This window comes from Rhinolophus sinicus, linkage group LG15 (assembly GCF_036562045.2).
Source record: "Rhinolophus sinicus isolate RSC01 linkage group LG15, ASM3656204v1, whole genome shotgun sequence".
NCBI lineage: Eukaryota > Metazoa > Chordata > Mammalia > Chiroptera > Rhinolophidae > Rhinolophus > Rhinolophus sinicus.
The window spans coordinates 14,259,514-14,276,188 of NC_133764.1; the positions used below are offsets into that span (position 1 = coordinate 14,259,514).

Below are 16,675 nucleotides of genomic sequence, written 5' to 3' on the forward strand. Positions count from 1 at the left end.
GGTGCTTACCTGCCTGGCTTTCTGATAAATGACCCCAAATTTGAAGGTATTCTTGACATCGTGCTCGTCATACGACACAATCATTTGGGAGGCCTGGAGAATGTAGGAACAAAAAGTCAGATTGTTTATTAACGTGGAGGCAAGTGGAAGGGGAAGCACCCATTTTGGTGAAGAATGTGCCCCCCTGACACGAGACATCCACACGTATGGAAAAGGAGAAAGGGTAAAGTCGGAAGTAGACGCTCAGGATGCAACTCTAAAGGTCTTTGCTAGTTCTCAACACCTGGGTGTCCCCCACCAGTAACCACACCTCTGGCTCACCCCTTCCATTCCCATCCAGACGGGCCAGCCAGGGCTTGGACACACAAGGAGATCCAGGGAGCTGACTTCACCCCCACTGTTTTATCTGTGGTGTAAAAAGTGAAGCCAGGACCCCAAAATGGACAAGTGACAATGACACTAGCTCTAATTCCACCTGTCATCAGCAATGTCACTTGCACAAGGCACTGCTCCTGCCCAGACTTTAATCCCCCTTATCCATACATGAGAGGTCTACAAGGAGACCACAGTAAGAAGGGACGCACCCTAAGACAACATGCAAAGAAAAAGAACAACACCCAACCCCTGGTTCTATCTAATTTTCTATTGCACTTCAGAGAGTTGGTGTCCGGGGGTCAGAAACACTAAACTCTAATTTTGAGTCGGCTGCTTTTACCTGTGTAGTTTCAAGTGAACCATTGAACTTCTCTGGGCCTCAGTTTCCTCATTCATTAAGTGGAAATGTGTGGTTGACCCCCAGAGCAGCTATTCTCATCATCATCGTCATCATCTACGTAACCCCCCAAAAGTTCATAGAGGAACAAGCTCATTGGGAAAGAGAAGATGTGGGTACTATGGGAGTATCCTCTGCAATAAAAAGGAATGATCTGACCTCGTGTTATCCTACCAAAAGAACAACCCAGGCACGACTTGTCGCCCGGAATACGCGGCCCGTGTCAGGTAGCCACCCATGACATCTCTCAGCTGCCTGAGGAAATGGACCCTTTCCCAGCTCCCGCTGGAACAGCACTGCTGGCTGACCCGGAGGGAGCCTCCCACTCCTGCCTGGATGAGTCAAAGGAGCAGAGCAGCTGCCCCACCAGAGAAGAGGCGCCCAGCCGTGGAGACCTTCCAAGGAACGTTCTAAACTCTGTGAATTTTAAAAACACACACACGTCTCAGCCCGATTAACATCCCAGCTGGACTAGGCTGTCCTTCAAATATAGAAAACATGAAAATACAGCTGTGCCTTCATTATTCCCAGCGCAGGAGGCTTTCCAAGTTATAGAGAGAACTATGCAAATGAGCATCGTTCGGTTCTCTCAGTGGATATGATTTGACAACAAAAATTGCCAAACTTGTAGTTAAGTTAGGCCTTTATGATGGGGTTTTAATGTTTGGTTAAACCTCACTAATTCAGCTTTAATTATAAAGAGGAGGGCAGTCTGAATGATAGAAAATGTTCAGTGGAGTGCAGCATATTACTGGTAAGTGCCTACAGATGCTCAGAGAGCTAAGAAGAGGTGCATGAGAGAAGAAGGGCTCTGGCACATTCTCTGTGCAGGAGAGGACCCTGCCATTAGCTCAGCCACTGCGTAGGGATAGAGTGTCCTGCCCAATCATGAATTGAAGGCATTTGTTCCAGGGGGTGCTGGATGGCCCAGCCAGGACAGGGCCTCTCCTCCCCGCCAAACAGTGTACCTCGTGGTTCCTGGTTGTCTGAGCTGGGACTCAGGGAACGGACTGAACCAGCCCCAGCAAGCCTCAGCTGCCACAGGGTTGGCCCAAGTACAAGCTCAGAAACACAGCCCTGCTTCCATGTTCTCCCTCTAGACCCTGCTGGCTCGTGCACAGGGTCTCTTCCTGTGGCCAATCTGAAGCAATTCACTGTCCGTGGGTGATTTAAGTCCTGTCATGCCGTAATTGTTCCTGAGTGGGTTTGTTAGTTTGTTTGGTTATTATTGCTCCTCTCTGCACCCCACCCCCATGCCCACATCAGAACTGGGGTCAAGATCAGGCCAAGCCTAACGAAACTAATAACAGAGAACCAGGGCCAGGCAGGGGCTTGTAAGGCCTCAGGGCTGAGGTAACCCTGATAATGAGGAGTTGCAGTTTGGCCTTTTATATTTTAGTGGAGTTCTCTGCCTTCTGCCCACCCCCCAACCCTCCACGAGGGCTGACCATATCTCCACCAGCTCCACAGCTAGAAATAAAATCATGGAAGTTTACCATGGAGACCCCATAAAACCCCACCAAGATGCAGAGAACTTCCCTCAGAGTCACAGGGGTGCAAATCCATGCTAAACAAGCCACAGAGCCCCAGGTAAGGGAAGAGGGAAAGGTCCTCACCTTGGGGTACAGGACAGGGCTGAATTTCAGCCCCACTGCGTCATCACAGAAAGCCTAAGAGGGAGAGAGAAACACACAGTTCAGGGGCGATGTCCTGGAGAGCTTCTGGGCTCCTCTGCCCACGACAGAAACAGTATGGGAGGTCTTGACCTGCAGGGTCAGGAGGCCTCGGGCTGAATCCGGCTCTGCTGCTCACTTACGTGTGGCCAGGAAAGTCAACGAAACTTCCTGGGGTTTCCTAATGAAGTGAGGCCACCGCAGGTATTGGGCACAGTTCTGCCCAGCACTGCCACTCCTAAAGTGTGGGTCCAACCCAGCCCAGCTGACCATCCTTCTCACCCCACTTTGCTCAGTTCCCAAGTCCCCGGTATCCCACAGCAGTGACACAGGCCCATCCACCATCTGATGGCTCCTTACCTGAAGGGGTCCTCCATCTGGACCAACAGCCTGACTGTCCTGCCCAACTCTCCTCTGCCATGAAGGCTGCCTGGCCACCTCCTCCCCTTCCTCCTCTGAAGTCCTACTTTCCATATCCAGCCCTGTCTTTCCATGTCTCTTGTCTCCTAAACTCGCTGTGAACTTGGGGGCAGAGACCATGGGTTACATCAAGTAGCCTCAGCAGCAAGGATGAGCTGGGAAGGTGTCGGGAAGATAGAGGGTCCTCCATGCAGTCAAGAGACAAAAGGTCAAGTGGCCTTCCTCTACACAAGGGTAAAGCCCACCCCAGTCAAGCCTGCACCCCTACCCCAGAGGCCAGCCCTGGGCTAAAAGAGAAAGTCAGCTTCTCTCAGGGGTTGGTTTTCACCTTTGCAATCTGAGGGATGCTGGGTAACTTGCTCAGTCCAGCCAAGGGAATCCGCTCATGCACTGTCTTCACCTTGGATCTGCAAAAAGAGAAAAGAGTGACAAGAAATGGAGTCAGTGAGGAAGGTAGCTGAGATCATGCCAGGCCGCAAAGCAGGGACATTTGCTTCATGTCTCCCCAGGGCAGACCTGTCTCGTTTCACCAACCCAGGCTTTGGGCATCACTCAAACAGTGGGAAAATGAAATCCTACACAGGTACCTCATGGGAGGTCTATACTTAAATAACCTGCCTGGTCAAGCTGACTAAAACCAGGATATGGGAAAAGCAAATAGTCACTTTCAAGTTCACCAGTATTTTTTGGTTTGTTTGTGGGGTTTTTTGTGTTCTCCCAAAGAATTGGGCACAGCTTCTGAATATATTTGGGTTCTCACAACGAAATTTTTATGAAAAGAAAATCTAGTATTTGAAAACCTGGATTTACTCAAAATATAAATGGGGTGAAAGTTGCTTCATAAAAGGGATTCACCATAAGACTCTAAATTTAGCCTGTTCCCGATTCATTTAGCACATCATGAAAGTGTTGAATTTTACTGAATGCTTTTCTGCATCTGCTGAGATCATCATGGTTTTTAATCTGTTAACCTGGTGGATTACATTTCTGTTGAGCCATCTTTTCATTCCATGGGTAAAACTCCACTTGCTTATGTATTATTTTTTCATATCCTGCTGAATGTAATTTGTTAATATTTAGAGTTACACATCTGTGTTCAATAGCAACACTGGCCTTTTTCTTTTCTTTTTTTTTTAATACTTTCCTTGTCAGGTTTGGATATCAGGGTATTAGTCCAGCCTCATAAAATTGCTGGGGCGCTTCTCATCCTTTGAACTAGTTTGGGATACCATAGGGATTTTCTGTTCCTTAAAGGTTTGCTAAAACTCATCTGTAAAACCTCTGGGCCTGCTGTGTTTTGTGGGAGGTTACCTTTGGCTACCAATTCAGTTCTTTAATGGTGAATATTTAGGTTTTTCTACCCTTATTGAGTCAATTTTGGTATCTTATATTTATCTACAAAATTATCCATCAAATGCATTGACATAAGTTGTTTTGGGCCTTGTCTTAGGACTTCATCTCTATCTGTAGTTGTGTTTCCCTTCCTTCATCGTTGTAATACTGTCTTTTCTGTTTTCCTTAATCAGCCCTTGCTGCGGGTTTATCTGTGAATCTTTTCAGAGAGATAGCTTTCGGTTTTGTTGATTGTCTCTCTTCTTTGTTCGTAATATTTTTGCTTTCTACTTCACTAGCTTGTTCTTGTCTTTTTCATTTCCTTCCTTCTATTTTCTTTGAGTTTTTCTACTATTCTTTTTCTAACTTCCTGACCCACATGCCTACACAATTAATCTTTCTTCTTTCTCACTACGGCATTTAAAACTATACATCTTTCTCTAAGTACCACTTTACTGCATCCCACACATTGCTAGGTAGTATTTTCATTGTCATTTAGTTCTAAATATTTTGTCAGTTCTTTTGTGAGTTCCCCCTTTCGCCCATGAGTTATTTAAAAGGATTTCTTTTAACTTTCCCAATGTATGAGTTTTTTCCTTCAGTATTTTAATTGTTGAGTTCTAATTTAATTCCCTTATATTCAAGGAACATAGTCTGTATGATATTAATTATTTGAAATTTACTGACTTAATATACACACTTTGGTTTTCATGTTCAGTGTGGGTTTGAAAAGAATATATTTTTTCTTTTGTTGAGTTCAGGAAAGTATAGTAGGAAATCAAATTTGTTAACTGAATTGGTCAAATCTATATTTTCACAATTTTTTGTCTGCTTGGTCCATCAGTATAGGAGAGATGTTATTGAAATCTCCCATTATAACAAAAGGTTTGTCTATTGCTTATGTCCTATCAGTTTTTGCCTTTTCTAAATTCAAGGCTATGTTACTAAGTACAAGTTCACAAGTTCGTGACTACTCAATCTTCTGGCAGTCACGACTGTTCTCTTTATCATCATGTAGGCTGACGCCTCTGAGGGGGTCCAGTAGAGGTCATCTTTCCCTGCCCAGGTTATGAACAAATTCAGCAACAAACGAAAAATTAAGAGTGGGAAGTCAAAATAACTCCTGTGTTACTGATGAAGGCCAAGAGGAAGCACATAGCTTAGCCTGAAGATGAACTAAATCTCTTCACTAAACCCCAGAATTCCCCACCCAGTCACAGGCCCTGCTACATGGAGGCAAGCCTCCTCTCGTGGGGTCTGCTCAGGTGGCACTTTTAGTACAGGAGAGCAGAGGGAAGCCCTCGTGGCAGCTAGCTCCAAGAGGGTAAAGGGAAGGAACACAGATACACATGTCAAGTTCTTGCTCCCAGATTCACCTATGAGAGAAGGTGGAGAGAGCCAGGGCTGTTACTCAGACGTGTTCCCGCCCATCCAGCAGGAAACATTGGGAATGGGAAGAAGTGTTGCCAAGTTACAAAGGAGTGTTCCCTTTATCCCTTTTAATGCTTTTTTCCCTGAAATTCTATTCTGTGTGGTATTAATAGTTCAACATCCACTTTCTTGATTAATATTTTCCTAGCATCCCTTTTTTCATTTCTTAATTTTAAATCTTTCCACATAGTTTTTCTTTAGGTCTTTCTTTTATAAACAGAATACAGCTGTATTTTAGTCCAATCTGATGATCTGATATATTCATAGGGTACTTTAATCTATTTATACTTATTGTGGTTATAATGTATTTGGAATTATTTCTATCATTTGGTGTTTTCTATTACCCTGTGTTTTCTTTCCTTTTTTTTTCCTCCTTTCCAACCTCCAGTTTAATTAAGTTTTTTAAAATACTCTTTTTATCCCTCTGCTAGTTTAAGAGCTACAGAGTGTACTTCTATAACTCCCAATACAAATATTTATATACCGTGTTTCCCCAAAAATAAGACCTAACCAATCAGCTCTAATGCATCTTTTGGAGCAAAAATTAATACAAGACCCAGTCTTATTTTACTATAATAGAAGACCAGGTCTTATATAATATGTTATTATATAAGACCAGGTATAACATAATATAATATAATACTGCATCTTATCTAATATCACATAAGACCGGGTCTTATATTAATTTTTGCTACAAAAGATGCATTAGAGCTGATTGTCTAGCTAGGTCTTATTTTCAGGGAAACACGATATTTTTCCAACAAATTCTAAACTACTTAATATCTCTCTCCTGAGGAGGGAAGGGTAAACAATAACTACTCTTCCCTTCCCAGCGTCCTTCTTACTTTGTTTGTAAATTTAGTTCACAAGCCTCCTTTAATTACTTATTTTTTTCCAGTCAATAATTAAATTTATCAACAGATTTTACCTATTTCTTGTCACTTTTAATTGCATCTTTTCTTTTGATTTCTCTTTTCTTCTGGCTTAAGTACATCCTTTAGTAATTCTTTCAGAGAGAGTCTGTGAGTGGTACAATCCCTTCTTTTTTTTTTTTTTTTCTAATGTCTGAAAACAGTTTTATTTTGTCTTTGTGAATAGTTTTTCTGGGTATAGAATTTTAGGTTAAAATAGTTCATTCGTCCTTCCTTCCTTCCTTCTTTCCTTCCTTCCTTCTTCCTTCCTTCCAACACTTTAAAGCTATTGTTCCATCCCATGGCTGATAAGAAGTTTGCTCTCAGCCTAGTTGGTGTTACTTCACAGATAATGTCTTTATCCTTACGTAGCTTTAAATTTTTCTCTTTGTCTTTGATGTTTTACTTCCATGTGTCTAGAAGTATTGTTTTGTTTTAAAATCTTGCTCAGCACCATAGTGGGTGCTTTCTTTCTTCAATTCTGAAATATTCTCAGCCATTCTCTCTTTGGATATTTCTTCTCCACTGGCTTCTCTATTCTCTCCTTCCTGAACTCCTTTACGACAAATGCTTGGGCCTCTCTTTCATATGCTTATCTTCTTTTTCATGTAATTCATCACTATATCTATGCTGTGTTCTGGATGAATTCCTGGAGACTATTTTCCAATTCACAGATTCACTCTTTGACTGTGAACAGATTATATTAGATTTTATTCCATGTATCAAGTTTTTTATCTCAACAACTATTTTTTATTTCCAATAATTCCAATTGTTTTCTTTTTACACCCATGTGTATCCATTCTTGATTCATTTTTATTCATTCATTGTATCATAATTCATTATCCCTTTTATAGATGTTACTCATTCTTTATCTTTTGAGGACATTAAATATATTTAAGTCATAATGAAAGTGTGTCATTATTTGTATTTCATCAGCAGTAAATGCATTTCTCATTTGTTGATGTTGTTGGCTGTCTTTCTTAATGTCAGTTTTCCCTGGGTATTTAAAATTTTCCCACCCATTTTTCTCTATCCTCAGTACAAGACATCCTGACTCCAGTTCCCATCAAGGCTGTCAGTTAACACAGCTCTGGGGGCACCACTCACATTATACAACCTGATGGCCTAGATAATCATCAGTCTCATCAGAACAGTCTCTCGACTCATCTCCCTGCTCCTGGTTTTACCTTCCCTCCAAGCCAATCTCCTTACTCTCGCCATGACATCTACAGTGCAAATCTGATCATGACACTCTCCTTTCAGGAGCTCTCCTATTGCTCATAGGATAAAATCTACGTTCCTAGACACAGCCCATACATGATTTAGCCTTTTCTTACCTTTCCAGCATGACTGACCTCTCAACCTTACACACACTCACACATATACACATTCAGACACACACTCCACATTCAAGCTCTTCTGAACTTCTTTCAGTTCTCCCACACCATCTATCTTTGGATCCCCTCACTAGCCTATAATAATCCATATCCACAGAAGAAGGTGAGTAGGAATAAGACTATCTAACATGTATGGAATGCTTTCTATAGCCAGGTAACAAGAGTTTATTCCTCACATTATCCCTACTCCTAGAGAAAGTCTGGCATTTATTAAGCCTTGGTTTAAAAACAGTGAATGAATAAATTCCTAATGTTAACCATTTTTGCATTCCTAAAGTAACTCTTTCTTGGCTATAGTGAATTATTCTATTAATAGACTGCTTAGATTTGAGTTGGCAGAACTGGTATTTTGTATAGAATCTTTACTTCTATTTTCATAAGGAATACTGGCTCCTATTTTTCTTTCTTTCTTTTTCCATTTCATTGGTCTGATATTTTTCATGAGACTCTTCTAAGCATTGTTAAATTAATTGGGAAGCTTTCCATACTTTTTTTTTTTTCTTGAACAGTTTAAATAGCATGAAATCTGTTCCTTGTGAGTTTAAAATAACAACCTGCAAACCATCTAAATCTAGAAACTTTTGGAGAGATAATTCTTTGAAAAATTTTTAAATTTATTCCATAGTGATTGAGCTGGTCAGGTTTTTGTCTTGTGTTAAATGTAGTAATGTATGCTTTCCTAGGAAGGTATTTGTTTCAAATAAAATTTCCAATAGCATGGATTGAATATAACATCTATTAGTAATTGTTTAATTTTCTTCACCTCTGTGGTTACATGCCTTTTCTAATGCCTAATTTTGGGTATTTTCATTTTCTCAGTTCATCTACATTTGACTGGCTAGTTACCTACTTGGTTATTGTGTTGTTCTCCCAAAAGAAGTATATCTTTTTCTATGCTATAAATAAATCTATAGCCTAGATTTATTTATCAAGACTCGTGTTCTTATTATTTCTCATTTATTTATTTTGGCCTTAATCTTTGTCAATTCCTTCCTCTTATTTTCTTTAGATAATAATATTGATAATAACAGAAGCTACCCGTGCTGAGTAGCTATAGTGTATCAGGCTCTAGCACATAATAAGCATTCAATAGTTTTAAGGTGGATACTACCATCGCAGTTCACAGATAAAGAAACTGAAGCACAGAGAAGTTGCTAACAACCACCACCTTAACAACTTGCAAACATCATTCTTGCACATTTAATAAGAAATTATTTAAGAAAATTAATTTTCCTCTAAGTACAGCTTTGGACACAACCCATAAGTTTTTATATGTAATATTATAAATGCCATTATTTTGTAAATATTCTATAAATATGTTTATAAAACTCTTCAGGTTTGAGTTTCTCTTTGGCCCAGTAGTTATTTAGGAAAGTGTTGAGACTGTTTATTTCTAAGTGGGTAAGAAGGTTTTTTTAAACATGATTTTGTTATTAATTTCCGGTTTTAGTGTCACACTGTAAGCAAATATATTGGGCAAAATGTCTGCTTTTTGAAACTTATTTAGATTTACTTTGTGCCTTATAAGACTGGTTCCTAAATCTACCTGCTATCAAGAATTATCTGCAAGATTTTTAAAAATAGAAATTTGGACTAATAGAAAAGGAGCCAAGTTTACGAACAGAAAGTGCACAGAAAATAAACACGTGAGGCCCTTAAAAGTATGAAGACATGCTCAACGTAATTCAGTAAAATTATTGTAAATTTAAACGATACTTAAACTCCATTTTCACCTATCAGATCGGCAAAAATCCAAGTGTTTGACCAAATACTCTGTTGAAGAGGCTTTGGAAAAATGGGCACTCTGATACATTACTGGTAAAAGTTCAAATTTACAGACTTCCTATCGAAGGCCATTGGGCAAATCTATTAAAATACAACTGTTTATATTTTGACCCAGCTGTGTCACTTCTGAGAATTATTTTAATCCATACAAATTGACATTTGTACAAGGTTATTCATTGCAGCATTATGTGTGATACCAAAATACTGAGCGTTGCCATTAATAGGAGATCCATTAAATATATTATTTCACATCCATGTAACGAAATACTATGCCACAGTAAAAGGAATTAAGATGCTCTTTATGTACATATGGAAGGGGTTTTAGATATATTGCTAAGAGATGCAAGTTACAGAACAATATGTTCTATACAATGCTAGAAATAAGGAGGAAATAGGAATATATATTATTATTTATGTCTTTGTATACCTTACACATTTATATTCAAATATATACATATGTTTAAATTTTTATTGCTTTTTATTTTTTATTAATTTTTATTAAATTTATTGGGGTGACATTGGTTAGTAAAATTATAAAGGTTTCAAGTGTACAATTCTATAATACATCATCTATATATTGCATAGCTTTTTAAATGATTGGCGCCTAGAAGTCTGGGTCTTGTTTCTGGTGTTTCGCTTTGTTTTGCCTTAAAGCTCCAAGATGACACACTTGTAGCAGATTCACAGAAAACCACTAATATACCTTACAATCAATTTGTAAAAATATTCCATAAGCAGTTGAAAAGAAGCAGAAATCTCAGAGGATCAAAGCTTGATAGCTAAATATAGATACACACAAAAATAAATATGTATAATTGACATAAATATTAAAATTATCCACATCTTCTCATTTCCTATCCTAGTTAATCTATGATAAGAAGATACCACTACAATTGTATTCTGTGAATTTCTCCATATTTTAATTATATATGTATATATACACACTATATATACATATACACTGTATATATGTATATATACAATGATATATATGTATCATTGTATATACACATTATGTTATAATATATACTATAACAAAAAGGCTCATCAGATATCTTTGTGGATTTCATCTCATGAATAACCCTCTTTATCACACTGAAAACTTTTTTGCCTTGAATTCTAGTTTTCCATATTAATATTGCCAACTCTGCTTTCTTTTCGTATTTGATTGTTATAACTTTTTCTCAATACTTTTCATTTTAAATATACTGAGCTACTTTCTTTAATAAAATATGGATTGATTGGGGTTTTTTTTTGTTGTTTGTTGTTGTTTTTGTTGCTATTGTTGTTGTTGTTTTTGAGGGATGACCCAAACTGAGAATCTTTCTGTTCAATAGTGGAATTTAACTCACTATTTATTATACGTCAGCTCTGTACTCAGACAGACTTACTTCTACTATCATATTTATTTATTTATGATTCCTTTATTTTTCATCTTTTTCTATATGTGTATGTTTTCTTTGTTTTTATTATTTGGGATGTTTTCATTCAGTGATTTTATACCCATGGAATATTAAATTTTCATCAAAATATGTCCAGCTACTGGTTTTCTTTCACTGATTTTCTCTGATATTGGATGAGTCATTTTGATCTGCAGATTTAAGTCTTCAATCAGCTTAAAAACGTCAATTATCCACATTTAATTCCTGCTCTCTGTTCTCCATATTCATTATAATTTTGCTCATCATTTTAAAGTTATGTTTTCTTTTAAATTATGTGAGAGCTTCTGAAGCATGTTCTCAATATTACTGTGTTTTCCACAAAGTAGATTCTGTTCTTTACTACTTCTACTGCCATTTAAAATTCTTTTTCACCATTTTCAGTTTTCTTATTTCCTTAATTTAACCAGCAATGAGATTTTTCATCTCATTCTGTTGCCTCATTTTATCTATTGTCTTTTCTTTCATCTTACTCAGATATCCTACCCCATCTGGGTCTAATTTTTATTAAGAAAGGAAGTAATTTCTTTACAGAGGTTCACCTAGCTCAAAATCTTACTAGAAATGGAGATCCAGCTTTACTCCCTCATAGATAGGCTGTAGTGGTTTACTTGACTCTTCCGTGCCTTGCAAATATGATTTCTAGCCAGGTGAACCTCAGTAAAGAAAATTGCTCCCTTTCTGATTAAAAAAGCAAGCCAAGATTGGATGGGCACTGACAACTTCCTGGTACCACTCCATCTCTCTCATAGCTGGGCTATGTGTCCCTGTCCCTTCCCATATTTACCTCAATATTAGGGCAGGAAAAAAAATGTTATTGTTCTTTTCCAAATACCTTCAAGGACTTCTACTTAGATTCCACAAATAGGGACTGGGAGCTTCACAGTTTCACAGCTAAGTACCAGCCCTCGGCCTTCACACTTGCCCTCTTGGCTCCTCCAGCCCACCAGGGACACAGAGAAATAAGACACAGGCTCTCTGTGCTCTCACAGTATCCTGTGCATGTTGCTTAAATAATACCAGTGACACATATTACAATCCTCTGCTTTTCTCTCCCACTAGACCATAAACCTTTAGAAGGCAGTGACCACAGCTCGGTCATCCCTTCATCCCCAGTGCTTATAAAGGAGGTTCCACACAGCATGTTAGTCGAACCAAATAGAAAGCAGTTCCAGTTCCTGCCCTTGAGAGAAGTCCCTGGCTTAGCTATAAATCACTGCTCCTGTCGTGACCATCAATCCATCTTGGGGAACAGATGCTTTGGGATCTATTTCTCCCGTTGACAGTGTTCTGGCAAACCCTCTCCCAGGACGCTCTGGAGCTGTGTCTCAGCAGGATGAGCCACACTGACTTTTTCTTCCCATCCTCCCCAGAGCCATGGTCCCCGGCAAGAGAGGCCGGTCTAGGTGATCGTGAGACCAGGATAGCACTCTGACTCCCGCAACCAGCCAGCTGGTATAAACACCTGTCTCCCTGCCTGGCACCTTGCACACAGCCGCAGGATTCCAGCTGGTCTATCCCCCACTCACCCCCCGCCACACCCACATCCCACTGGCCAGACTGGTATTTCTGGGTCCCCACCACCAGGGGTGTGGCCTCCAGCAGTGCAGCCGCCCTACCTGAGAATGATCCGAAGGTACTCAATGCTCTCGGCCTCCTCGCACTTGATGGACAGAAGCAAGTTTCCCAAACTGCTGCCGGTACAGTAAAAGTTCAGATGATCCTAGAAACAGAAATCAGGTGTCAGCGAGGAAGAGGGGGACCTTCCAGGCATGGCCCCCAAAATCACCTCCTGGCTGAGAAGCCCCACAGGAAGGAGGAAGCGAAGGATGCTGCTGCTGAAGGCCGCTACTGATGACGATGAGGAGGAGGGAGGAAGAGAAGGATCAGAGTCATGGGTTCCAACTGCCAAGTGCGCAGGATGTGGCAGGAGCGGGGCTAAGGGCTTACCACCTATTATCTCCTTTAACCAGACCACGACTTTATGGGGGAGAGACTATCATCATCCCCATTTCACAGATGGGGAGACCATGTTCGGGGAGGTTAAGTAACTGTTCAGGGTCACACAACTAGCAGGTGACAGATCCAGGGTTCAAACCCACATCTGACACCAGGTCTACTTCCTTGCTCCCAGGGCGCAGCCCCCACCAATTCAGACTATTTGTGAGAAGAAAGCTAGGAGGGAACCCTGGCACATCCACCCAAGTGAAGCAGGGCGGTCTCTGGACAGTGGGCCTCACCCTGGCTCAGGGAGCCCACCTCAGACCTGCCATATGAGGTGGGGCCCTGGAATCTGCATTTTAATGAGCTCGGGGAGGAGAGACTTATCTGTCTCCTCCCTGTGAGACTCAGAAAAGCTGCCTCAGGCTGGAGACTTCCAGACTCTGCCCTTGGGACTTCTGAAACCTGGTAAGTCTGAAGGGCAGGATATATTTAAAGAAATGTAACTGTCACTGTTAAGCAACCAGAGGCTCACAACACATCACCCGGGACAAGCACCTGACCTGCTTGAGTGAGGGCATGAGAGATTTGTACGATTTAGATGGAAATAGAGACTTCCAAGGTGTGAGAACACATTTTTCCTTCCACCCAAATACTACCCATTCCGTCACCTCCTAGAACGTTTTCTCGGGGTGAACCCCACAAGGACCCACCACGCTGAGCGTTCCAGACTTCTGCACACCCTCTATCCCCCTGCCCAAGAGCAGAACCAGTCAGTCCTCTCCAAGGAGGACAGAGGTAGGCAGCAAGGAGGGGGACAGGACGAGAAAGGAACGGAAACAGAGAGAGAGGCACCGGAGAGGATCGCTGGGTTCCCCGTGCAGAGTCCCACACTGGCAGCTCTTTTCACCCAGGGCCCCTCAGCCTCACCTTCCCTAGGAAGTGCCTGCGATAGGCCCTGGCCTCGCTCTTGCATTCGAGCTTGTAGCCAAAGGTGTTGGGGCTGAGGCTGTCCTCTTCCTCCTCCTCACAGATGCTGCTGCCCAGGGAGGTCGGTGTGCCCACGTTCTCCGGGTCCTCAATCCAATAGCCCCCAAACTGGGGCAGGACGATCAGGGGGTACGGGCCTCCTTTCTCCACAACCTGGAAGCAGAGGGAGGATCACACACTGAAGTCTGCCCTGGGCCTTCAGGGGGAGGGGAGCGACCCCATAATTGGTGTCCCACCACCTCTGAGCTGCCCCAATAAGGGGGTCCCAGTATCCGAAGCCAAAGGCAAAAACAGGAACCCCCTCCTCTCAGTGTCACAACATTTCCAGCTTTACCGGCCCTGCAGCCCCAGGGTTGCAAGGCCTAGACTGGTACTCCCAGTTTAAACCTGGAAAAGCTGAGGTCATAAAGGGGAAGAGGCCTCAGGCCCCAGGTTCTCTTCCACGTGGGGCGAGACAGGGACCCTCACCATCAGTGCCCCCAGCCTCGCCCCTGAGACAGGATCCAGGGGGCTCCTACCTCATCGATGCTGGGATACGGGATATAGTCATCCTGCAAGACAAGCCAACAATGCCACCGTTAGTCCCAGCAGTGCCCAGAAGTTTGATCACTACTTCCCTTCCCTCTCCCCAGTCTGGGGACAGGGCGCACTGGGGAGCCTGGTAGGCTGCACCAGGACAAACAGCCTAGGGGCAGTTCTGGGATCTGGCTTCCCTGGCGTTCTTCCCCAAACTGACAGAACCTGAGCGCAAACCAGCCAGCTGAAGATGCAATACACAGAAGAAGGAAGATGCAGAACACAGAGACACTGAAATTCACACCCCTCCTAACAGCAGTTTCTCACCCTAGGAGGCTCCAACAGGAAGCTAACCCCTGGTTCCACCCAGCACACGGTCCAGGCAAGGGGCCTGACCTCCAACTATGGAACTGCACTCTGGGCCTCAGAAATGGACTTGAAGCTGCCTGATTCCTGCTGGAGCCCAGAGCACAGAGCCCGACACCCCTAAATGCTGTGTGTGGTTCGCTCACAGGAGTGGGTACAGAGGACCCAGGCCAAGCCATAGCCTCAGGTCTCCCCTCAGGCCTCCACCCCACCCAGCTTTGCTGCCCACTACGTCCCAGTCAACACAGGTGCAGCCACTTATGTGTCTCTTGGTAAAAATCAGACAGTGTACAACAGCGGCCCCCAGCATGCCAGGCGCTCCCCCTACCTTCCTCTCACCCGGCCGCCTCACCAGGCCCACCTGGCTGCCACCTCACCCACCCAGCCCACCTTCTTCTTCTGGGGTCCTGGCTTCTGCTCTTCAAGCTTGATCCCCTGCAGAAACAAGGAAAGAGGATCCATGGAAAAGCAAGGGTCACACAAAACAGGGGCCAAAGAAAGGAGAAATCCCTTGAGATCACCTGCCTTAGCTGGGGGTCAGTAATAACAAGAACAGCAGCTGTGTGCTGAGACCCTTACAGGTCGCACACCTTGTCACACTCAGACCTCATAGCAACCCAGGCAAGGCACCAGCACAGCCAGACCACTGGGGTTTCAATCCCAACACAGCCACTTACAAACTTATGACCTTGGGCAAGTCACAAAAACCACTCTGTGGTTCAGTGTTCCCATCTGTAAAATGGGAACAATAATGGGACCTACTGTAGTGGTGAAGGTTAAATGTGGATAACGTGTTAAGTCCTTGGAAGAGTGATTGGTATATAGTAAAAGCTAGGAGTTATTATTATCACAAGGTAGGCAGGATTATCATCCTGGTGTTGAAATATCTCCTCCAGGCTCTCAGAAGATGAGGCAAGAGGCAGAATGGGAACCCATGTCTGTGGGGGTCAGAGCTAGCACTCTGGAGGTCATGCCACAGCAGCACCATGCCCTCCCTGATAGGAGGACGCACCAGTCTGGGTCTGGTCAATTCTGCCACTGTCTTACTATTGGTGACCCTGACAACATTGAGCCTTTTGCAGCCTCCATAGTTTCATCTGTGAAAGAAAGATTCTAACACCCACCCTCCCACCTCACCGATACATCACTGCAAGGATCAGACACCATGACTGGGCCTGGATTAAAAGGGTTCCCCTGCAGGGATCTGGAAAATTCACTGCTCGGGAGCAGCACTTGTCCAGTGGTCCTATAGTCAAGTTCTGACAACTGGGTTTTGTGGGAGGAGAGCACATGCTGTTCCCAAGCTAATCTGAGTAAATCCAAAGAGGGTAGGAGATGGTGGGACAACTAGGAGAAACAGATCCCCTCTGGAAAGAAGAGAGTCCGGAAGCAGCGGCTGCCTAATCATGATATAACACAGTGGGATTTGAACCAATGAGGAAACTGAGGCCCAGGGAGGAAGTTGCTTGCCTAATGTCACACAGCTAGTAAGTGGCGGGGCCTGGATTTGATGCCATCTGACCATATCTGGCAGCCCGCAGGGCCCAGGGTTCCTGTTCACTGGGCAGATTTAGACTCTGGCTGCTCCAGGCTGAGTCACCCCAAAGCATTGTTCAGCTGGGTGTGGGGGGCCCTTCCTACCGGACAGGTACTCCTCTCCCCACACAGGAAGAAAACCACCTGGGTGGCCTTGTAGACCTTA

General features: G+C 42.9%; 1 protein-coding gene across 15 annotated transcripts in view; it reads right to left on the reverse strand.

Annotated features, from left to right (window-relative positions):
* RAP1GAP2 (RAP1 GTPase activating protein 2) overlaps positions 1-16,675 on the reverse strand; it is a 206,957-nt gene that overhangs the window by 37,977 nt on the left and 152,305 nt on the right. For 10 of the 15 annotated variants that reach the window (XR_002139499.2, XM_019755478.2, XM_019755488.2 and 7 more), the window contains 7 exons: positions 15,364-15,408; positions 14,610-14,642; positions 14,032-14,244; positions 12,780-12,883; positions 3,194-3,272; positions 2,389-2,442; positions 10-93 (listed from right to left, as the gene is read on the reverse strand). Coding sequence is in view for 14 of the 15 variants with exons in the window: in XM_019755478.2 (XP_019611037.2) it covers positions 10-93; positions 2,389-2,442; positions 3,194-3,272; positions 12,780-12,883; positions 14,032-14,244; positions 14,610-14,642; positions 15,364-15,408 (612 nt within the window). In the remaining variant the exon portion in view is untranslated. The remainder of the gene's footprint in view (positions 1-9; positions 94-2,388; positions 2,443-3,193; positions 3,273-12,779; positions 12,884-14,031; positions 14,245-14,609; positions 14,643-15,363; positions 15,409-16,675) is intronic. The other 5 variants (XM_019755481.2, XM_074320128.1, XM_074320127.1 and 2 more) reach the window with 1 other exon arrangement.